At 35.4% G+C, this 24,386-nt stretch overlaps 1 protein-coding gene and 1 pseudogene across 2 annotated transcripts in view; both read right to left on the bottom strand.

The window, feature by feature from the left end:
- Positions 1-24,386, bottom strand: part of SENP6 (SUMO specific peptidase 6) — a 78,515-nt gene that overhangs the window by 22,449 nt on the left and 31,680 nt on the right. The window contains exons 4-7 of one of the 2 annotated variants that reach the window (XM_025382707.1): positions 23,654-23,799; positions 22,537-22,641; positions 16,620-16,640; positions 9,501-9,571 (exon numbers count right to left, since the gene is read on the bottom strand). In XM_025382707.1, the coding sequence (XP_025238492.1) occupies positions 9,501-9,571; positions 16,620-16,640; positions 22,537-22,641; positions 23,654-23,799 (343 nt within the window). The remainder of the gene's footprint in view (positions 1-9,500; positions 9,572-16,619; positions 16,641-22,536; positions 22,642-23,653; positions 23,800-24,386) is intronic. The other variant, XM_025382708.1, reaches the window with a different exon arrangement.
- Positions 13,209-13,302, bottom strand: LOC112623938 (annotated as a pseudogene).

Below are 24,386 nucleotides of genomic sequence, written 5' to 3'. Positions count from 1 at the left end.
AAAACTTAATGTACAGTAAAGCAGTCTTAAAACATAGGCCCCAACAAGCTTTTTTGGCCTTACTAAATTTGATAATGTACCCAAAGGAAAGCTTTTTTCTTATAAACATACTTCATTAATCTTTTTAAGCCACACAGTATCTTTGCACATTATTTTGCTCAACCATGTATCTAATTAGTTTTCTGCTGCATTCTGGAGACTGACATTTAAAAAACAGTATCATTTCATCTTGATTATGTAATCACACTCTTCTCTTCACCATACCTATATCAACATGTTCATGTTACATTTTCTCTACCATCATAAGAGGGAAACAAACGTCCCAAGCTTTGATATAATGCAAAATTTTAATTGATAATAGAGAAAAATGACATTAAAATTCTGATCCCTACCTAAATCAAGGTTTTTAATAAGGTTCCGAAGGAAAGAGATAGAAAAAGGAACCAATGAAGAAGGTTAAGCTGAGACTTTCGAAACCAACGTCATGAGGAGAAATGATAAATGACTGACAGTGTAGGAAACTAGAGTAGAGAGTCAAGAAAAAAACACAAAAAATGTTAGCCTCAGGGTTAAGAAATTCCATTAGGATTCCATTTTCTAGGGAAAGAAGAGAAAAACACTTGAGAAGATCTGGTAACTCAAGTAAATGAACTAGTCTCAAATTACAGCAGAAACATAAAATTGCAAAAAGCTTAAGATTGGACTGGTTCAAGGATGGCAAATACTTAATAAGTGGCCCGTGGAAGTTTTACTAGCTAAGTGATCACAGAAGTGATTTTTGCTAGGCTGTTGTAGCCTCAAATCCCCAACAGATTACTCCAGAGAAGTATTTAAGATGAAAACCATGTAACATTATGCTGAATCCCTCTTACAGGGATGAGAAAGAGAATAAAGAGTATTTACCAAAGACCCTATGGTAGGAACATGAAGATTAGGATACTCCCTTCTAGACTTTGTAGCTCAATGTTTTGTTTTGTTTTGTTTGTTTTTGTTTTTTTCAGATGGAGTCTTGCTCTGTCGCCCAGGCTGGAGTGCAGTGGCGTAATCTCAGCTCACTGAACCTCTGCCTCCAGGGGTTCACGCAATTCTCCTGCCTCAGCCTCCTGAGTAGCTGGGATTACAGGTATGCATCACCATGCCTGGCTAGTTTTTGTATTTTTAGTACAGACAGGGTTTTGCCATGTTGGCCAGGCTGGTCTCGAACTCCTGGCTTCAGGTGATCTACCCACCTCAGCCTCCCAAAGTGCTGGGATTACAGGCGTGAACCACCACAACCAGCCTAGTTCAATGTCTTTTTAAATACACTACACTACTTCCAGGTATGCACAAAAGGGGAGACTATGGAAGATATTACTGGGTAAGCGTGATCTATATACAGGTGGGATATAAATAGAACACATTTAAAAAATCAAGTTAAAAAAAAGATCCTCCATAAAAAGAAAGTTCATAGCAGCTTTATTCTTAATAGACAAAAACTGGAAACAACCCAGGTGTCCATCATCAGGAAAATTGATAAATAACTTGGTATACCCATACAATGCAATGTTAAAAAGAAACAAACTATTGATGCAAGCAACAGTATGGATGAATATCAAAAAAAGATCCTGAGTGAAAGAAGCCTCACATAAGAGTATACAGTGCATTACTCCATTTACATGAAGTCCTAGAACAGATAAAATTAATCTATGCTAGGAAAAATCAGAACAATGCTTACATTTGAGGGGGAAGAGGTAGGGACTAACCGTGAAAGAACATGAGGGAACTTTCTAAGGTGCTGATACTATTTGTACTATGTCTTCGTGGGGATTTTGGTTAGAAAGGGATATGTAGTTTTCAAATTTTATTGAACTATATACTTAAGATTTATGTATTTCATTGTAGTAAATTTTATTTCAAAAGAAAGAATGTGAGGGCGATCTGGCTGTAACATCTGTCACCCCACTGATCGCCAGGGGTAACTGCGCTGATCCTGTTGGCTAGGTGGGTGTCTACTTCCTCCCTCATCACTCCATGCGCATCCCTTCCAAAGCTGCACGCTGGGTTAAAGAGGATGACCATCCCTGATAGAGGAGGACCGTCTTGGGTCAAGGTCAAGGGTATATAAGTAGCTGTGCTCCCCTGCTAGAACCTCCAAACAAGCCCTCAAAAGAAAATAAACTGTAAACAAATATTGAACTCTAGTTAATAATATGCCCACTCAAGTGTTTAGAAGTATACCAGGCGTCTGCAATTGACTTTAAAATGCATCAAAAAAATAAGATGAATTAACGTATAAAGGGATGACTAGAACAGAGAAGTGTTGATTGTAGAATCCATGTGGTAGATATACACATGTTCACTGTAGAAGTCTCAACTTTTCGGCATATTTAAACATTTTTATAATAGAAATTGTGTGAGAAGCAGGGTAAGAAAGAGGCTTAACTTTCTTATTTGTTATTTTAGTTGTGATACTAATATGCTGAAAAATAAGTACCCAGAGGACAGTGATAGAATACAAACGGTTATTTTTATAATGGTTATGTATTTGCTTTTACATTATTTTTTATAATCTTTCAAAAGAGAAAGACAAACTAAAAAAAATGGTTTTCTCCATCATGTAGCTGCTGACTGACTTTCAACGTAAAATAAAACTAAAGTCATGTGTCTATCACATTCTCATTATCTTCTTTAAAAATCACTTCTGGCTATATACTATACTTTTGGCCTATAGGATTTTGTAAGAACTCTTTAGCATGACAATCTACCTCTACTTACTTCTATGGCTTCAACTCTGGCTATCCTCTACCCATTCTCCAATCAAATATATCATTTGTTAAAAAAAGATGAGACTCTTTCACCTGTTGTGCCTTTGCATTCCATCCTCATTAGGTGCAAAGCTTTTCCTCCTCGATTTGGTATGTCAAACTCCAATGATTCAAAACTCAGCTTTACTTACGTTTTGTTTTGTTTTTGAGACAGGGTCTCACTCTGTAGCCCAGGCTGGAGTGCAGGGGCGTGATCACAGTGCACTGCAGCCTCAACCTGTGCTCACTGCAGCCTTCACCTGCCAGGCCCAACGGATCCCCCCACCTCTGCATCTTGAGTAGCTGGGACTACAGGTTCTCATAACCACACCTGGCTAATTTTTAAATATTTTATAGAGACAGGGTCTCACTACGTTGGCCAGTCTGGTCTTGAACGCCTGGGCTCAAGCGATCCTCCCACCCTGGCCTCCCAAGGTGCTGGGATTACAGGTATGAGCCACCATGCTTGGCGTCATCTTTGTGTGTGAAGATTTAAATAAAACTCCAGAAAAGGGTAGTGACCACTCCTTTATGATACCACATTTTAAATTGGCTTTTACATACTACTTTCCAACTCTACAACAGTACGTTTAGAAGTTTGTAGTCTCTCTAGCCCTTGAGTTTGCCAAAAACAGACACTGTCATTTTATAAAGACATGAGGCAAGCTTGAATTAATAATCATACCTAACTATCAGTGGAAAACTTACAAATATATTTGCAAAACAAACTACTTAAAGAAACACAACATTCCAAAAACATGAGGAGAAAAAATACAGTTGAAATTGATTCCTAGAGCAATTTATTAAATACTTCAGTAGGCATTCCTGACATTCACCCAAATTCATTGAGGGAAAACAAAGTTAATTAATAAAATAATGCTGTTAAATAAAAATGATTTACACGTAAAAACACGTAAATAAATAAAAATAAATCTACAAGGACTTTTGGAAAATAAAGGTGAATATTTTTAAAATTCCAGGGTTTGGAAAAGCTTTACTAAACACAACACTAAGGAAACCCAACTTTAACAACAGGTTCAACTACAATTACTATTTGACAACATTAGAAAAAAGTAAGGCCAGGCATGGTGGCTCATGCCTGTAATCCCAGCACTTTGGGAGGCCGAGGCGGGGGGATCACCTGAAGTTGGGAGTTCGAGACCAGCCTGACCAACATGGAGAAACCCCGTCTCCTCTAAAAAATACAAAATTAGCCGGGCATAGTGGCCCAGGCCTGTAATCCCAGCTATTCAGGAGGCTGAGGCAGGAAAATCGCTTGAATCTGGGAGGTAGAGGTTGAGGTGAGCTGAGATCGCGCCATTGCACTCCACTTGGGCAACAAGAGTGAGACTCTGTCAAAAAGAGAAAAAAAAGAAAAGAAAAGAAAAGAAAAGAAAAGGAGTAACAGAAAAACCACAAAAGGGAAAGAAAGATATCTACATCAGAGATAACAAAGAGTTGCTAAATAAGTAATAAATAGGCAAAGGACATATAAATAAATGGACAGACATAAATAAAAGAAATTCAAATGGCCATTAAACCTGTAAGATATCTCAGCAGTTACGAAGAAAATATAAGAAAAACATTTTGATCAGACTGGCAAAGACTAAAAGAATGATAATCTAAAGTTGCTGAAAAGTGGGAGAAAATAGGCCAACTCAAGTAATACTGTGCTGGGAGCTAACCACCTTTATACAGGGCATTTCTTTTTTTTTTTTTGAGATGGAGTCTCACTCCATCGCCCAGGTTAGAGTGCAGTGGTGTGATCTCAGCTCACTGCAACCTCAGCCCCCCAGGTTCAAGTGATTCTCCTGCCGCCCGGCTATTTTTTTTTGTATTTTTAGTAGTGATGGTATTTCACCATGTTGGCCAGACTAGTTTCAAACTCCTGACCTCAAGTGATCTGCCTGCCTCAGCCTCCCAAAGTGCTAGGATTACAGGCGTGAACCACTGTGCCCAGCCACACAAGGCATTTTGGCATTAACATATCAAGTCTTAAAAATGTGTGTATCATTTGTCCCTGAAATTTTATTTCTACAGATTTGACCTAAAGAAATATATCAAATATATAACATGAATGTACCAGTATAGTAATAATATTTTAAATGTCAAAACATTGAAAACAAAATTATGCCACATAAATATAGTGGGCCACAATACATTTATTTAAAAAAAGATTATAGAAACTTGGATATAAAAATTTGTAGCTGGGCATGGTGGCTCACGCCTGTAATCCCAGCACTTTGGGAGGCTGAGGGGGTCAGATCACGAGGTCAAAAAAAATTTGTAAGGAAGTCCTCCACAAATTTAAGAACCATTTGATTCTTTTCATTTTTCTGAGATATGGTCTCACTCTGTTGCTCAGGTTGGAATACAGTGGCACGACTGTGGCTCACTGCAATCTCGACCTCCTAGGCTCAGGTGATCCTCCTGCCTCAGCCTCCCAAGCAGCTGGGACTACAGGTATGCGCCACTATACCCGGCTAATTTTTGTATTTTTTTGGAGAGTTGGGGTTTCATCACGTTGCCCAGGCTGGTCTCAAACTCCTGGGCTCAAGCAATCCTCCTGTTTTGGCCTCCCCAAACGCTGGGATTAAAGGTGTAAGCCACCATGGCTGGTGCATTTCATTCTTAAACTTCCTTTAATTGTGTTTTCCATGCTGGTTCCATGTCTGTCATCTTTTAATGAGTGTAAAAACTAGGTATCATAAAGGCAACAACCAAGTTACATACAGAACAGTACACACAGTATGAATACTGTGTATCAATTTTAAAAACGAGTATATGTGCATAGAGAAGGTCTGGAAAGTTATATATTAAAATGTTAACAACAGTTACCCTGACTGGTTGAAAGTAAACATGTGGCCAGAGCAGTGGTCCAAACCTGCAATCCCAGCACTTTGGGAGGCTGAAGCGAGCAGATGGCTTGATCCCAGAAGTCTGACAGCAGACTAGGCAACACTGTGAAACCTCATCTCTATAAAAAATACAAAAAATTAGCTGGATGTGGCAGCATGTGCCTGCAGTCCCAGCTACTTGGTGGTGGAGGTGGGAGAATCATGTAAGCCTAGGAGGTCGAGGCTGCAGTGAGCCATAATCATGTCACTGCACTCCAGCCTGGGAGACAGAGCAAGACCCTGTCTTAAAAATGAACAAAAAGCAAAAGTTAACGTGTGTTAAGTACTGCTAAATTAGGTGATTGAGTTGTAATTACACAATGTAATTACATGCAGAATATAATTAAAAGTACATTCAGAGACAGTATATGTCTGTTCTCTCTAACAAGGATACAAAAAACAGACTGGAAAAAAAGAGAGTTTAAGAAACAAATGACAGAGTAAGTGGGGAGAAAAATAGGATCTTAACAGTTGTTATTCTTTATGTTTAGAAAATAATTTTAAAGCAACTAAACAAAAAAGCAACGGGACATGTGGTCTGACCAAAAATTATACTTAATGGTTTACAAACTTTAATTTTATAGTACAGAACTGCTTATCAATGCTGGTAAGTACTGATATGTGGCTATAACTTATAAAAAAAAAATCATACTAAGTGCCTCAAATTCAAAATAAATAAGGTAAAAAGAACAATAAAGAAAATCATGTTGAGTGTTAACTAGAAAGACCATGATATTGTTTAGGAAAAAATTATGCTTGGTGTTATGAAAGTAATTAGTGATCCTGCGGTTTGAAATCTCAATGTTTTAAAAATTATCTCCAAAGGAAATCATGAAATAAAATGCAATCCTCATATAACAATACATACAATATTATTATAGCATTGCTAGTTATCCTACACCCAAGCATACATGTACCTACCTAACACAAAAGAAGCTGAAAACAAAGTTTACAAGTTAAATATATCAATATTTCTCTCCTAAGGTTTACAAGTATTACTCGTAAAACCCTCATTTATTAACAATGAGTCCACAGGTATAAATAATTAATTATCAACAAATATATCAGGAAAGTACAGATCTTCCCTACAGAAGATTTTCAATCAATAAATGTAAAAGAAATGAAGAAAACAGAAAATCACCATTAGACAAACATTAAGCAGTAATTGATGCCAGCAAGATCCACTAATGGATGCTAAAATCAGTGGGTGAAAGTTTGAAGAAAAACAGGATATCTGCACAGTTTCAGAGTATATCTCTTCTAAAATCTTTATTAAGTACCAAGGGAAAATAGTAATTTTACAGTGAAAAAACCCAGCAGAGAGTATCTTAACCAAATGATCATGGTTAACACTACCAATCCTAAGACATACTCAACATCACGGAACCCCTAAAATGATGCACTGAGAAGGCCACACATCACTTCTTGGGAAGTCTTGCCCCAAATACATAGGCTTACTCTAATCCTAAGACATCATCCTCACCAAATTGAAAGGCATTATACAGAGCAACTGACTAGTCTTCAGAATCATGAAGGAAACTAAGAGAACATGACAAATGCCATGTGGGATGACAGAATGAATCCTGGAACAGAAAAAGTATATTAGTGAAAAGCTGGTGAAATCTAAGTAAGTTCTACAGCTTAGTTAAGAATCTTATACTCATACCAATTTCTTAGTTTTGATAAGTGTACTAGGATTATAAAATACTAACATTAAGGGAAGCTGTGTGAAAAAATAAATATGTATGTCTTTGTATCAATTTTGTAAATTTTCTCTAAGCCTAAAATTATTTCAAAGTAACAGGTTAAGGGCCAGGCACGGTGGCTGACGCGTGTAATTTCAGCACTTTGGGAGGCCGAGGTGGTAGGATCACAAGGTCAGGAGCTCGAGACCAGCCTGGCCAACATGGTGAAACTTTGTCTCTATTAAAAACACAAAAATTAGCTGGGCGTGGTGGCGGGCGCCTGTAATCCCAGCTACTTGGGAGGCTGAGGCAGAGAATTACTTGAACCCAGGAAGCGGAGGCTGCAGTGAGCTGAGATCACACCACTGCCCTCCAGCCTGGGCTACAAAGTGAGACTCCATCTCAAAACAACAACAACAACAACAAACAAACAAAAAACCCAAGTTAAAAGAACAGTAAATAAGCATGCTCTTTTTTCTTTTAACTTGAGTATGCCTATTTACTTAATGAATGTTGTTGAATAAGCTTTAAAAATTATTTGTAACAAGCCTGGCTGACTGGCATCTAAAACCATTATTAGTGGGCCAAATCACTTAACGTCTTTGAAATGCTTTTTTTTTTTCACTTTTGAGACTGAGTCTCACTCTGTCACCCGGGCTGGAGTGCAGTGGTGAGATCTCGGCTCACTGCAACTTCTGCCTCCTGGGTTCAAGCGATTCTAGTGTCTCGGCCTTCTGAGTAGCTGGGATTACAGATATGTGCCACCATGCCCAGCTAATATTTGTATTTTTTTTTTTTTTTTCCAGTAGAGATGGGGTTTTGCCATATTGGCCAGGCTGGTCTCGAACTCCTGACCTCAGGTGATTGCCTGCCTTGACATCTTAAAGTGCTGGGATTACAGGCATGAGCCACTGTACCTGGCCAGAAATGCATTTGTTAAAATAAAAATAACACCTTTTGTACGGTTCTGAGGTAATCTTCTTTGTGACAGAGCAAGAATACAGTAATGTACAGTGTTTAAGAGTGTGGGATGTGGCATTAAATAGACATGAGTTCCAATACAAGCTTTGTCATTTACTAGCTCTATGTCCTTGAGGAAGTTTTTTAGCTTATAGGAACCTTGAACAGAAAGCTAGGATAAAAATAAATAATGAAAGCAAAGCACTGGACTCAGCATATAACTGAATAAGAGCTCAATAAAGATTTAAAGTATAACAGAATAACAGAAGAGAGTAGTCACTATTACTAAACTTAATAAACTTAGCATAACTATGCTTAGTATGTAAAGTATAATAATTCACATCTATAAATACTGCCCATTATTAAGAAAGGATGAAATAAGTTTGGAATATTCTCTTCATAAAATAGAGAAACGTTCACTACATGCACAAAAGATTTTCACCCAAAGTAGAAAAAAAAACTGTGGGTGTTTTTTAAAAGCACATTCTTAGCTATCAGAAAAATCTAGCTTTTAAAAATTACTCTATTTTAGAACTAAGAGCCATCAGAGCTATTTAAACAAGCAAAGGCCTTGGAAAAACAAGATGGACACACATTATTAAGAACCATGATTCTAGATAATGAAAACTGATTTTATGATGATATATTTTTTATAAATGTTATTTGCCCTTATTTTAATTTTTGGATTAATAACCAGTATATTGAAAAATATTTCAATATGAATATAAATTTATACTCACAATGATTTTCCAGTATCTACTAGTAACACAGTTGTAGCAGGTATGGTCTCTTTTTAATTGAGTGTTTCTCTAATGTATTCTAAACTTTAGGAGCAAAACCAGTAAGTGGAAACACAATTACATAATACAACATTATAACACAGTTTAATAAAACTCAATTTCAAAGCTATAGCTCAACTACAGTCACTATTTGCATTTGTAACATAACAAAAACGCTAAAATAATCAAAAGATTTCAAACTGTAATCACCTAACTGTGCAACTGTTCCAGGTATCAGGTTACCATTAAAGAAATTCTCAAATCAATTACAAAAAATGGTTTTTCATATATATCTATTATACCTGGGAATATTCTAAAGCCAGCATCATATCTCCATTGTACTTTTCATACAGCAATTTGAAATCCTTCACAGGTGTAACAAAACTGCACACTTACCAACACCTTGGAGCCGACTTAACCTTACAGGATTAATTTCAACTTTTTGGACATGAGGTGGGTATTCTTTCCTAAAAAAGAAATTTATATAGTTTTATTCTAACAGGAAATACAGTTTTCAAAATGAAAAAGTTAATGGCATACTTACAATAAGCTTATTAAAAGCAAATCATAGCTTCTTTGCCATATAAAGAGTGATACTATAAAATAACAAAACTATACCAATAAATGAAACTCAATTTGTAAAATTTTACTGTAAATTTTTTTTAGTTGTTTAAAAACAAATAAATAAAGGAATAAATATTGAATGAGATTGTCTTGAGGACAATTCCAAAATCAGAACAAAAAACATTATGTACAAGACCAGCAATCATGGAACAAGCATTTACTCTTGTAGTATGATTACATTATGTCAGGGCTGTAAGTACACTTGTTTTAAAGTATTAAATTCCACTGTTAAACTTCAAATACATACAATATCATGGATTTTAAACATAATCCTTAGTAACTAAATACCGTATCTAAATACTATATCCAAATACTGTATCTATTTGAACACGAATAAACACTGATTTTGGGGGAAAAAAGCAAAATTTTGGGGGAAAAAAAGCAAAAACCTTATGGCTAATTGTAGGATAAAAGCATTAGAAAAGGGGAACTGCAAAAAGTGCAATAGACCAGGGAGTTACAAGAGCTACTTTCCTACTCTAAATAAACCACATAAAAATAAAAGAGGCTATTTATTTGAAATTCTATTCACACTGGTGATCCAGTAATGTAAATCATAGCTTTCATTTCATTAAAATCATTTTACTCAAACAAAAATTTCAAAGAAATTTTCTTGCAAGAATTTAATATTCTTATATTATAAAGTCAAAGCACTTGAAGTGAAAACAAAATATGAAAATAACAAAAGAAAAAATACTATGGGCAGAGACAGTAGTGTACTTACTTTTTTTTTTTTTTGAGATAGAGTCTCACTCTGTTACTCAGGCTGGAGTGCAGTGACGCAATCTCGGCTCACTGCAAGCTCCGCCTCCCAGGTTCACGCCATTCTCCTGCCTCAGCCTCCCAAGTAGCTGGGACTACAGGCGCCCGCCACCATGCCTGGCTAATTTTTTGTATTTTTAGTAGAGACGGGGTTTCACCGTGTTAGCCAGGATGGTCTCGATCTCCTGACTTTGTGATCCGCCTGCCTCGGCCTCCCAAAGTGCTGGGATTACAGGCGTGCGCCACCACGCCCAGCTGATAGTAGTATACTTATAATAGCAGTTAGAAAATAGCATCATGTGCCATGTGTGCTTTGTATCTATTAATTTCTTTAATCCCCCCAATAACCTTATATGACATATTATTAATACTTTATAAATGAAAAAACTGAAATGCAATGAGGTTAATCAACTTATCCACAGTCACACAATTAAGTAGCAATGCCAGAATCTGAATCCCAGCAAATTGCACCAATATCAAGCAGAGCAACATCTGGTACAACTGGGCAATTTCCACCCTGAAAAATTTGAAATTTGTGAAGATATGCATTATGAAAATGAGAATTTGCCTGAGATGTAGTAGTAACAGTCCTATAAGAAAAAAGGTAGGTTTTTAGTTCCTAACTTGGGATTAAAATAAAATGCATATTTTCAAATTCCATACACTCGCACACTAAAGAGAACATAATATAGTCTTATTTCCAAATCCAGGTTTACCCAGATTTAGTAAAAACAATTGACACAAATCATCTGAGACAGTAAATCATACATGCATGTATAGAGATTGATGAAACTATTAATGCAGTGCTCTCGCAATTTGAACCTGTGTACTGAACCATCCACTGTGAATGAGGGACAACATACTGAATACATCATATGATAGCCACAATCTTACCAAGTATTGTCACATTAAACTAATGTGTATACTTCCCTGTATTTCCAGAATTTATGGCCACTGTTTTCAATATTTGCTATATTTTTTCCTATAAAAGCAGGGCAAATTAAAGTTCTGTTTTTTAAAAATTACAATAAATTGAAGAAACAGTATCTTAAATACAAGAATATAAAAATTTCAAGATAAAAATGTGTTTGATAAAACTACCTAGCCCTATATTATTTTCTCCAAAATTCAGTTTTAAAAACTTTTTGCTAGATGATCTAAAATGAAAATTTACATTATCTTTTTTTTAAATTTTGAGACAGAGTCTGGCTCTGTCGCCAGGCTGGAGTACAAGGGCACAATCTTGGCTCATTGCAACCTCTGCCTCTTGGGTTCAAGCGATTCCCGTGCCTCAGTCTCCTGAGTAGCTGGGATTACACGTGTGTGCCACCATGCGGGGCTAATTTTTGTATTTTTAGTAGAGACAGTGTTTCACCATGTCAGCCAGGCTGGCCTCAAACTCCTGGCCTCAAGTGATCTGCCTGCCTCGGCCTCCCAAAGTGCTGAGATTACAGGCATGAGCCACCGCACCCAGCCGGCATTTACATTCATTTCTCAATTTGAGGATTCCATTACTCTTGCAGGTATAAATTTCAAACTCCAAACTCGTTGAAAATCAAGGCTAGGATTTAATCTCAGTGGCTATTTCTTTTCTACTCCTAACCAACCAGAGGCAGAGAAGCTCTACTGTCATCTGCTGTCTTCCTGTGTAGGTGGGGTAGAATTTTTGCTTCTTAGGGTTTGTGTCTGTGTAGCTTCAGAGGTCCCATTTCATAAACCCAAGATTTTTACAAGCTGTTTAAAATAAACTAAAGAGCATTTTATTTCTCTATCCTGAATTGTTTAAATAACATCAGAATGCTCTGTTCATTAAAAGTTCGAACAGCCTCAGTTGTGAAAGTCTATTTATTGTAGTAAACTAAGTTTGAAATAATATTAGATTTGCAGAAAAGTTACGAAGACAATTCAGAATACCCTTATATCTCTTACCCTAATGTTAACACCTTAATATTTCCATTACACATGTCAAAAAAGAAACCAACACTGGTACACTATTATGAACTAAAGTCTAGCCTTGGAAATTTACTGGCTGGGCAATGTGGCTCACGCCTGTAATTCTAACACTTTGGGAGGGCAAGGCCGGCAGATCACTTGAAGCCAGGAATTCGCAGCCAGACTGGCCAACATGGTGAAACACTGTTTCTACTAAAAATACAAAAATCCAGCAGATCACTTGAGGCTATGAGTTTGAGGCCAGACTGGCCAACACGGCAAAACACCGTTTCTACTAAAAATACAAAAATCAGCCAGGCATGGTGGTGCGTGCCTGTAATCGCAGCTACTCAGCAGGCTGACGCACAAGAATTGCTTGAACCTGGGAGGCGGAGGTTGCCGTGAGCCAAGATTGCACCACTGCCCTCTAGCCTGGGCGACAGAGCCAGACTGTCTCAAAGAAAAAGAAAAAAAGAAAGAAAGAAAGAAAGAAATTTACCAGCTATTTGTAATACCCCATTTTTGTTCCAGGATCCAATCTAGGATACAACGCATGAAGTCATCATGTCTCCTTAATCTCCTTTCTGTGTTTTTCAGTATTTAAAAGAGAACTCATCAGGTATTTCATAGAGTGTCCCTTGGTCTAAGTTATAATCCAACTGTTACCAGTTTGGCTATTTGGGAGCTCTTTCAGTTGGCTCCCGTCTCCCTCTGATATAACTACATCCTTTTGGTGTTTTTTTTTTTTTCTTTTTTACTGTGATAAAATATACATACACAATTTACAAGAATACGAAATGCTTTACTAATTCATGTGTCATCCATGCTAATCATCTCTCTATTGTTCCAATTTTAGTACAGGTGCTTTTGAAGTGGGCACTCTTAATTTGTTGAACATTTTCTAGGTTTCTGATACCACACTCATTCTGTGTCTGACCTATCACAACCCCAGAATCAGCCATTTCTCCACATTCCTTTTAGTGGAGACTGGTTCTTAGAAACCAGGATCTGAACACCATTTCTCTTTTTGTTATTGTTGTTTGCCTTGCTTTAATGATAGCTCTTTTTATTAATCTTTCCATTATTACAAAAGATGGCCAAATATATACATTTCTATGAAAATGAATCATCTTATTTATTTTACAGTTAAAATCCATTATTCTTATTTAACTGATAAACCAGTTTAATTTTCAAGATATATTAAAATCTCCCACAATTGTATTCATTGTTTTCATTTTTTGAGATGGAGCCTTGCTGTCACCCAGGCAGGAGTGCAGGGGCGCTATCTTGGCTCACAGGTTCAAGCAATTCTTGTGCCTCAACCTCCCAAGGAGCTGGGATTACAGGCGCATGCCACCATACCTGGCTAATTTTTGTCTTTTTAGTAGAGGCGGGGTTTCACCATGTTGAATTTCTTGAATTTTAACTATTTTAGGGGAGGCTTTACATTTACTTGTTATGTTCCTATAAACTATGCCTATTACAAAATGTGCTCCTTTATCCTGTCTACTGCTTTTAATCCTTAACTCAATCTCCCTTGTTACTAAAATTCCACTCATGCTTTCTTTTTGTTTGCATCTCTTGTGGCTCTAAACTTACTTCCACATTATTATTTTGGTATGATGCTTGTAAACAATGTAGTATAGCTGGGTTTAATCAAATCAGCATGTCTTTTACTAAATATGCTCTAATACAGTCATTATAACTGCTGATAGGACTTGTTTTCTTTTCATCTTACTCTATTACTTTTTATATTTCTATTTATGTTTATTATTTCATTTTGTTTCCTCTTTTCTCCTATTTTTATACAATATTGTTTGCACAACATACTCTTTCCCTTCCTTATTGAATTTAACAAATGAATATAGATACCTTCCCTCTCAACGCTTATTACACTTACCAAGATTCAAATGATTTCCTCAAGCAAATTCTATTATATCCCTAATGGGATGAGACCTTCAAAATCTTTTTATTTTTCCACCTTAACCCTCCCAATCCCCTTCTCCCCCGCTGAAAAGATTGGTTTTACTTCTGTCTTTCTAACGCCCCAACTCCTAGACCTTGCTGAGATAGTTTTAAGTACTTACAGACTATTTGATTTTCCTTTGTTACACATCTCTATTTAGAGAGGAACTTGCCCAGCCTTAACTGAACTGGCACTGATTTAAACTTCTATTTGTGCCAAATTATAAATCCTATGCAAAATATTGTGTTTAAAAATCTCAAATATTTATCAGGTAACAATACTTCCCTACCTTAAATACTCTGAAAGCTTCTGTTGCACTAATATAAAATCCAAAAGCTTCAGATCACCTTACAAAGCCTTTTATCACCTAGGTCCTAGCCAGTCTCTCCAAACCCATCTCATAACATTGTCTCCTTTGCTCTCTAAGCTCCAGCCTTAGTTGTCCCTTTTTTCTGTTCTTCGACATGCCAAACTCATTCCTGGATTAGTAACTTAGCACAACCTCTTCCCTATCTGGAAAAGCCATTCTTATGATCATGGCACTGCCAATTCCCCATTTAGTCTTCAGTTAAATGTTAGCTTCATAGTAAAGAGTTTCCCTGAATATGCAATTTAAAGAAATCGTACTGTCAGTCTATCACATCACCCATTACACTTCTCTACACAGAAATTATTATTTCATGTTTTACTTATTCAGTATTAGTCTTTGTTCCATAAGAAAGTAAACTATAGGACTGCAGGGATCTTGTCTGTTTTATTCATCACTGTATCCTTATGCCTGTAACAGTAGGTTCGATAAATACTTGGAATGAATAAAAGTGTATGCCTTAAAGGCAGCATGTAATCAAAAATATATTTACCATTTCAAACAACTGTAGAAACATTGCTGTCCATGTCATCACCAAGGATGGTAATGCTGTCAAAACTGAAGCACTGGCCACCATGCCCATGCAGAGCCATCATATATCAATTCAAAATATTAATCCATCAGCTGATATACAAATGTCAAAATTCACGCATTTGAAAGGCACTATAGACTCATTTTTTTTAATTGATTCCACAATTTGGTTGGAAATTAAAAATAGCTGGACTTTCCGGTTTGTTTACTGTCTTACTACCTATACCAGGCCAATTATTTTATTTTTTTGTAGAGACAGGGCCTCACTATGTTGCCCAGGCTAGTCTGGAACTCCTGGGCTCAAGAGATATTCCCGCTTTGGCCTCCCAAAGTGCTAAGATTATAGGCGTGAGCCACCATGCCCAGTCCAGAGAAGCTACTCTTATGGACACCCACTTTAGAACAATTATGATCATTTTACTTTGAAATGTTCAAAGAAATGTGTCTGTTTTCTTAAACACTTTTCCATGCCATTATAGCACTCAAATATCCCCTAAACGCCAGTGTTCTTACAAAGAGAAAAAATAATGACAGAAGAAGACTGATCACAAGATTCTCTTACTTTTCAGTCAGAAGAGAATACACTTGATGTTTAAAGTTTTAACTCTAAGCTTAAGGTGTTCTAATACATTTCCCTGCCCCCCATCTATTAAAGCAGAAAAACAAGAGTATTATCACTAAAATATAATGACAAAGATTCTGATAATGTAACTGAAAGCAATTTTACTACTAAAGCATTGAAATATTCTATTTTAAAAGAAAGTAGTCACTTATTAGCATAAATATAACCATTCATAGAAAACTTTACATTCAGAATGAGCCTCAAATACCACCTATATAAGCCAAATACCATGTTGTATTGTCAACAAGTTTCCTTTTACTCTAGAGAGTAGAACTGTGGATACTATAGGCTGAGAAGGGTGGGGGAGGAGAGGATGGAGAGAGGTGGGTTAACAAATACAAAATTACAGCTAGACAGGAAGAATGAGCTCTCACTTTCTGTGGCACTTAGGGTGAATATGGTTAACTATAATATATGTTTTCAAAAAGCCAGAAAAAGGGACTTTGAATGCTGACAACACAAAGAAACAATAAATGTTTGAGGTGATGGATATACTAATTACCCCGATCTGATCATTACACATTGTATACCTATATTGATATATACTCTGTATCCCATAAATATGTACAATTATTACATGTCAGCTAAAAATTTAAAATTAAAAAAGTTTTAATTATAAACTCTAATTCAACAAATATTTTTCAAAACATATAAACAATTTTATATTTTACCACTATATCCATGCTCTAATTTCTTCAATATTAAGCTTACCTTTCTTTTCGGTCCAGACTGCTTAAAACATGAAAAAGAAAAAAAATGTAAGAGGCAAGACCTCATTGTTGATATATCACTGTAGTTGTAGTAACTATAGTCATAAGGCAAAACTATAATGTGATCAACTTGTTTTAAATACATTATATATATATATAAAAAATACACTAGGTTTTGAGTCATGTCTAAATTGTTTTTCAATTTCTATCAATACACAAAATAAATAATCTTTTTAGATATTTACCAGGAAGATGAATACACAAAAATATAAAAAATTCTTGAAAGGGCTTTAACTATCAAATATTTGGAGATATGTTAGAACACAATATTCCCTGCTATTCTCCAAGGATCTGTTCCAAGACCCTCAGTGGGTGCCTGAAACGGAGGATAGTACCGAATCCAATATACTAAAATGAAGCATTGGTGGAAACATTTCATAAACAAAATGGCTGTCAACCACATTTTCTGATTACGTTGCCAGAAGATGAGCAAATGTTTTTGTGAGCTCACAGGGTTTTTGCTCTGTATACTACACTTGGTTTTATCATATGCCTGAGAGTGTTGCTACATAGCACCAGAGTTAGCCTGTCCTTTCATGTTTAATGCCATGGTACCTCCTTTGTACTTCTATGAATAGTATGTACTTTCCTCACCTGGACATAATTCTCAATATCTGAAAAATTCAATAATGACATCATAGCAAATTTAGAAACAGTCTCAGTACTAAAAAGGGAATGGTTAAATCAAAACCACAAATAAGGAGGAGACTACTGTTGTTACAGAAATAGACTTCAAGAAACAATAGCATTTCCTAGAAGTTATAAAATTTGTATTGGTTCTGGACTGATCCTAATATCAGGTATGATTATTTCCTTCGGAGTAAGAAAAAAAAAATTTTAAGGCTGAAACTTTTGCACAAAAGTCTTAGATTAAATACGGTATATGATTTGGGACACAAGGAAAGGCCTATAATTTAAAATCATGGCTTCTCATCACATGTCCAATGTATAAAAGTTGCACCCTTCTCCATAGTTCATGAAAACTCCAAAATGCTATTAACATCAATTACTCAAGAATGAAATTATATAATCCCTCAATTTAGAATAAAATGAGATTCACATCTAATATTATTTCTCCTTATAATAAAAGGAATGAAATATTTGGAACTATCAGCAAAGCATAAATTACAAAATCCCCAAATTCCTTTATCAATTCTTATACTCCTATCATGTGGAGTATGCAACTACAATATCGATTTAATCCTAGCAAATGGAGAAAAAAATATATAGTAACTTGTTTTTACATGAAAACATTAAAAACACACACAAATTTTTAAAAAATTTTCAAAAGGAAAAGCATTATAAATGTACATGAATATATCTGAAATTTTATCTTTGCTATTCAAAAAAGAATAACCTGCATAAAATAAATGTTAAATGACAGAAAAACGAGGTAATATAATCACACCCCTATTAAAGAAGCGAAGCAAAATATAAACATAAAAGTTTAAATCTAGTCTATCCTATCCTATGTATTTATTTCTTATACAGCTGTATTTCCAGAAAAAGTAAAATGAAAACCAAAAGTTAGGCATTAATACCTAATGTAGCTATTTCCAATTCTATACTGCTGTGCCCAAGAAATAAGAACAGTTTAGTACTCTCTTGTTTTTGTTTTTGAGATGACAGGGTCTGGCTCTATCACCCAAGCTGGAGTGCAGTGGTATAATCACAGTTCACTGTAGCCTTGATCTCCCTAGGCTCAGGTGATTCTCCCACCTCAAGCAGCTGGGACTACGGGTGTGCACCACTATGCCTGGCTAATGTTTGTATTTTTTACAGAGACATCAAGCAGCTGGGACTACGGGTGTGCACCACTATGCCTGGCTAATGTTTGTATTTTTCACAGAGACAAGGTTTTGCCATGTTGCTCAGGCTGGTCTCGAACTCCTGGTCTCAGGGTATCCTCCTATTTTGCCCTCCCAAAGTGTTAGGATTACAGATATAAGTCAACCACGCCCGGCCTTGGTTGTTTTTTATATTCACCTGTACAGAGGAAAGGAAATAGGTAGAAGAACAGAGGTAGAAGAAACGGGTTAGGTATAATGCTTCCCAATAATCCAAGGGAGTTAGGAAAAGGAAAACAGTAAAAATTAAAAATATATATATATACAAAGACACACACCAATGCTCATTTTTCTTATCCTTGAGAAAAAATGCATTCATTATAATATATCTGATTAACAAGTCATGGAATTCTTACAAGTATCTTCGATATGTGTTTTTATCAAGACCTGCCTTAGAGTTGCTTACATATTAAAATAAAACATAAACAATGGGGAAAAGTCATTATTAGTAATGCAGGACTTTGTAAAAATGTCAACTTACATTCTTGTTGGACTATTTCATACAATATAGAAAAGAAAAATTACCTTCAATTAGTACTGTAACTGTGGCATTAAAAAAAAAAAGAAAAGAAAAGAAAAGAAAGAAAAGAAAGGGAAGGGAAAAAGACTAATAGATAAATTCTGGTATCATTGATCTCATTTACAACTTCAAAAATTCTCTCAAAATGGGCCAGGTGTGGTGGCTCAAGCTTGTAATCCCAGCACTTTGGGACGCCAAGGTGGGCGGATTATTTGAGGTAAAGAGTTCAAGACCAGCCTGACCAACACACTGACACTGCATCTCTACTAAAAATACAAAAAAAAAAAAATTAGCATGGTGGCACACACCTGTAATTTTAGCCACTCAGGAGGCTGAGGCAAGAGAATTGCTTAAACCCAGGAGGTGGAGGATGCAGTGAGTGGAGATCACACCACTGCACTCCAGCATGGGCAGTAGAGCGAGACTCCATTTCAAACAAACAAACAAAACAAAATGGTGCTTTTCACTAATAATTAAATATTACTTATTCCAGAAGCCCATATTCCTATTTATGAATTACATAAGCTTTCATAGCTATCCATTTGCCCCTGAGGGGGAAGACTAGATGATAAGAAGACTTATAAGAACCTTATAAGAATATTATCTATACTTAATAAAAAGTCAAAAAAAGTGTAAGTGTAAGTAAAACATAAACCTATATAATGTGTTGTTTCAACAAGTCTGATTGGAGTTAGGGGCACGGATGGTATGTATAGACTTTTAAACTTCTGCATTTTGTTTTTTTCCCATACTTCTCTACCATTATTAGTGTATAAACAATCTATCTTTTAAATATGAATTTAATTAACAGTTGGAATAGTAGTAAGAAAATAGACTGGAACCTTAATTATGTCCCAAAGACTAATCTAATGTGATATTTTACCAAACTTCACTCATTCTGTTTAGATAAAAAGGTGTAAAGCACTCATTCCCATGTATGACTAAAGAACTACAAATTACCCAGATTTTAGCACGTCTGATTTACTTAAAAGACAAGATATACCACTCACCCCAAGAATACACTATGCATGAATTACCAGATTGATGGCATTTGTTTTCATCTCAAATTATTATAAGACTTGAGGCAGGTGCAGTGGCTTAGGCCTGTAAACCCACCACTTTATGATGCTGAGGCAGGAGGACTGCTTGTAGCTGGAGACCAGCCTAAGTAACAAGGTGAGACCACATCTCTACAAAAAATTTGTTTTAAAAGTTAGCCAGGTGCAGTGGTGCATGCCTGTAGTCCTAGCTACTCAGAAGGCTGAAGTGGGAGGATTGCTTGAGACCAGAAGTTTGAGGCTGCAGTGAGCTATGACTGTGCCACCACACTCCAGCCTGGGCAACAGAGCAAAAACCTATCTCTATAATTTAAAAAAAAAAAAAAAAAAAAAAAAAAGACTTCAGAAAATAAGAACATTTAGGAGAAGCTGTAAAAGCCAATGTGTTTACCCTCACCTGAAGTCTAACAATTGTGCTAAATCCCTGGAAGCAACAATCTTAGTTAAAGCCTTTCTTTGTGCCTTTGAAGATGTGATTCCTCCTGCATGCAGTGTCCTCTTCTACCTGGTACACTCAAAAACTCCTTTAATGTTTCCTTTATAAATTATTGTTCCCTTCTCTATAGTTTCACTACACATATTTTGTATATCTCTACTGCTGCCCTAACTATGCATGTAATCATTTGTTTACTTGTCTTTCTGTACCCTAATCAACCTCTACTGCAATCAAACTTGAGCTTTACTGGTAGGAATTTTATCATAATCATCTTAATGCACCTCATCTATGCCTGGTATGCAGCATAAAATCATTCAATGTTTTTGAAGGAATAAAACTGAAAAACTCTCATTGACTTGTCTTTGAACATCAAAATCTTTTTAGTGACAGTCATACTGCAGTTGGAATAAGAAATGTTTATTCTTATACAGAATAAATAAAAGACAAATGTAAGTAGTATCTGTCCTGCTGACTTGATTATACAGTTTTCTGTCCTGCTGACTTGATTATACAGTTTTCTTTACTGTCCCTAATCGTTAAGAATTTTTCAATCAGGTTTATTTCTTAAATACAAATTAACTCAGGTTGTTGATTTTAACAATATTTTAAACATTTTACCAATATATACAAGTTCATATTAACTGAATCTAATCTTTTATGTAAATGAGCAATAATACACATGCAAAATGTTATAGGTGTTGACACCTAGAGTAAAACAAATCGCAAACCAATTTCCAGACTGTTAACTGTTTTTTTTAACATTACCAATGAGGAAATGAGGAATGGAGAATAGGTCACTAGTAATTCTAAACCAACAGACAACTTCAAAAGCAAAAATAATGTAATAATTTTGGTTATAAATGAATCACCTAAGTTGACTATAAGGTTTAAATTAGTATTTCAAACTTAGACTACATTATCAGAATATTAAGACACCTTTATCAGCAATGGTTTCTATTAGTATCATCAGTGCATGAGCACGTGTCTACTCTTTTTCTCTCCCCTAATTATTCTCCTTTTATTATTTGTTCTCATGTTTTTGCCACATGTAGGCCAGAGAGCTTGATTTGTTTGTGTACTTTGCAGTAGAGCAAGCCAATTTTTGGTATGCATAGTAATTTCTTTGTCCTTTTAAATTTTTCAAGTATCTTATGTGAATACTATTTGATACAATAATATATTCAAGGCAAAAAAAAGGTTGGTTTATCGCGAGTGTGAAGTTACTTAACGTTTTTAAGTAAAAGAGCTGATGGCACATCTATGTAAACAGAAAAATATAGCAAGGTTCAGGACATGTCTTCTAAATGAGTCTAGATTTTACATTTTTAAAAAATGAAAAACAGCATCTAAAATATATGCCAAATTTTTAAACGTTACTAGTTATAAGGAACTGTTTATAATGCAATAAACAGATTATTTATTTAACTCTTTTAGCCTAAGAATTTCAGTCAACTGAAAGGTCATGTAACATTCCAAAAATGGTCCCCCAAATGTTACTTTCATTATTTCGAGTCAAGCAGTACTTTCAAGATCAATGAGAACTCCTAAATCTAACTAAAACTACAAAATAACATTTTCTCCAACATTTAAAACTAATGTGACTTGTTTTGATGCTATGAACTTTTATAAGCCTTATAAAGAAAGTATGGTATTAACTGTAATTTTACTCTTCAGAGCTAAACCACCAACTGAAGATAGTTAAACACTGTAAGGTCATTATTGTAAATCAGTTTAATTTAAATATCATCTTAGAGTCTCTGGATTATAATGCAATAGAATAGGTCTTATTGAAAAATTCTCTATTTACAGAATGTGATTACTCAAAAACAGATATAAAATAGTATAATTTCATGTCATGAATTATTTCAGAGATATATCTCTCTACAGACAAGTGAAAACAGTAAGTTTTCACAAAGGAAAAAAATGGTTAAAAAAGGTGAAAACCTATTGAAGAGGATGCCATGTATATACTAACCGAAGACAATTAGAATTCTTACCTTTGGGCTGCTGTTTTTACTACTGGTATCTGTGCATGAGCATGATGAAAACGTCTACCATGAACTACAGTTCCAGAACATAATGACGTATTTTGCGTATTTTCACTGCAGATTCAAGAAACACAAAATAATTTGAACACAGAAAAATTATATACACATTTATAAAAGAAATCTTTTAAAATCTGAACAAACACACACAAAAACCTTTACCAATAATAATTTTAAAAATTTATGGATAAACCCAATTGTCTATTGGGAGTTTTCCATTTCTTGAATTTGTCTTTCAAATGTTTCCAGTCCAATTAAAGAAAACTAAAAAAATAGCAGATCACCTGAGGTCAGGAGTTTGAGACCAGCCTGGCCAACATGGTGAAATCCCGTCTCTAATAAAAAATACAAAAATCAGCCGGGCATGGTAGTGGGCACCTGTAATCCCAGGTACTCAGGAGGCTAAGGCAGGGAATCATTTGAACCTGGGGAGGCGGAGGTTGAGAAAATTTAAAAAATAAAGCAGAATACTAAAATAAAAATCAGGAGTCCTAAATACTATTTCTGATTTTGCCACTGACTTGAAAGTTACTGAGCTTTTATGTACTTCATTTGTCTATGTGTAAGTTGAGACAGCAGAAATAAAAGTGAGTTTCAACCCTATTTCTGAGTTGCTACTGATACCCAATCCTACCAGTAACAGTGGTTCACTATGGTAACCAGTATGAAAGGTGGGTTATTTCTGAAAAAAGGAGGAAGAAGAAATTTTTAAGTCCCCTATTGAGACAATCCTGATTAGTATTTCCTAAAGGAGACATGACCACATCACTCTATTGTGCTTCTTCAAATATTATGACTGAGATTCTACTAAATGTATGAAAACAAAATCACGAGATCCCACCCTAATAAAGTATTTCTTGCAATGTTTTATTCAGAAACAAGAGACACTGCAATAAATCCTACTCCTAAGATTCAAAGCAAAGAATCCATATACTGGGACCATGCTACCTCTTGGCCCTCTTGACAAATTCAGAAGAAAAGGTACAGGTTGGGCCTATTAGCCTCAAAGTTTTTGGTGTCAAACTCTTCCTTTATCTTTTCTATAGGATGTGTGGTGAAGTGCCTATACCTCAATTTCTTATTGTTGCTCAACATGTTAAGTCCAATTGGGTTGCCTTTCAAAGTTTTAAAACTTTCAGACTTGTTTCGTCTTACATATGTCTTCAAGATGAATTCACCAGAACTATTAGCAACAATTTCAGATCGACGATTTAACTGTAAAAAAAGATCCAGAAATATGAGTCGATAAATGCTATAATGTGATAATCTATCAACAACTATTTGAAAACCATTTAAAAGTAGTAAAAACGTACAGCTATTTGAAATGATGGTGGATAGCACTGGCATGGATCTAAGAATGATTCAACTGCCTACTTTTTTTTCCTAAAGACAATGCAAATTTGTAAGAACACGGAGGTTTATTATATTACTTTCTTTTTATGTAAATCTCTCCAAAGATATTTGAGACAATTAGGGTAGAGGATCTTAGGACAGCTTTCTCCAGAGAGTAAAAAGTAAGCATTTCCCCTGCTTATCAGGCCTTGCTGCTATCTGGAGAACACTACAGCCAAATATGGCAATCGGCTGTCATTTCAACTTGTGCTTTTGTGTAAGAACTTTTGCCTTAGTATCAAAGTTTCTATACAGACAGAAATTGATACTTTATACTTCAATAGATGCAAATAATAGTATAAACATATCAGTAACAATCACTTTAGAGAGATCACAGTATATAACGGGCAAAAGGAGCAAAATAAATTTGTAAAGATTCTTTTATCATACAATTATACAATTACAGGACA

The sequence above is a fragment of the Theropithecus gelada genome, chromosome 4, assembly GCF_003255815.1.
Source record: "Theropithecus gelada isolate Dixy chromosome 4, Tgel_1.0, whole genome shotgun sequence".
NCBI classification, from domain to species: domain Eukaryota; kingdom Metazoa; phylum Chordata; class Mammalia; order Primates; family Cercopithecidae; genus Theropithecus; species Theropithecus gelada.
This window is presented reverse-complemented; position numbering and strand designations above follow the sequence as displayed.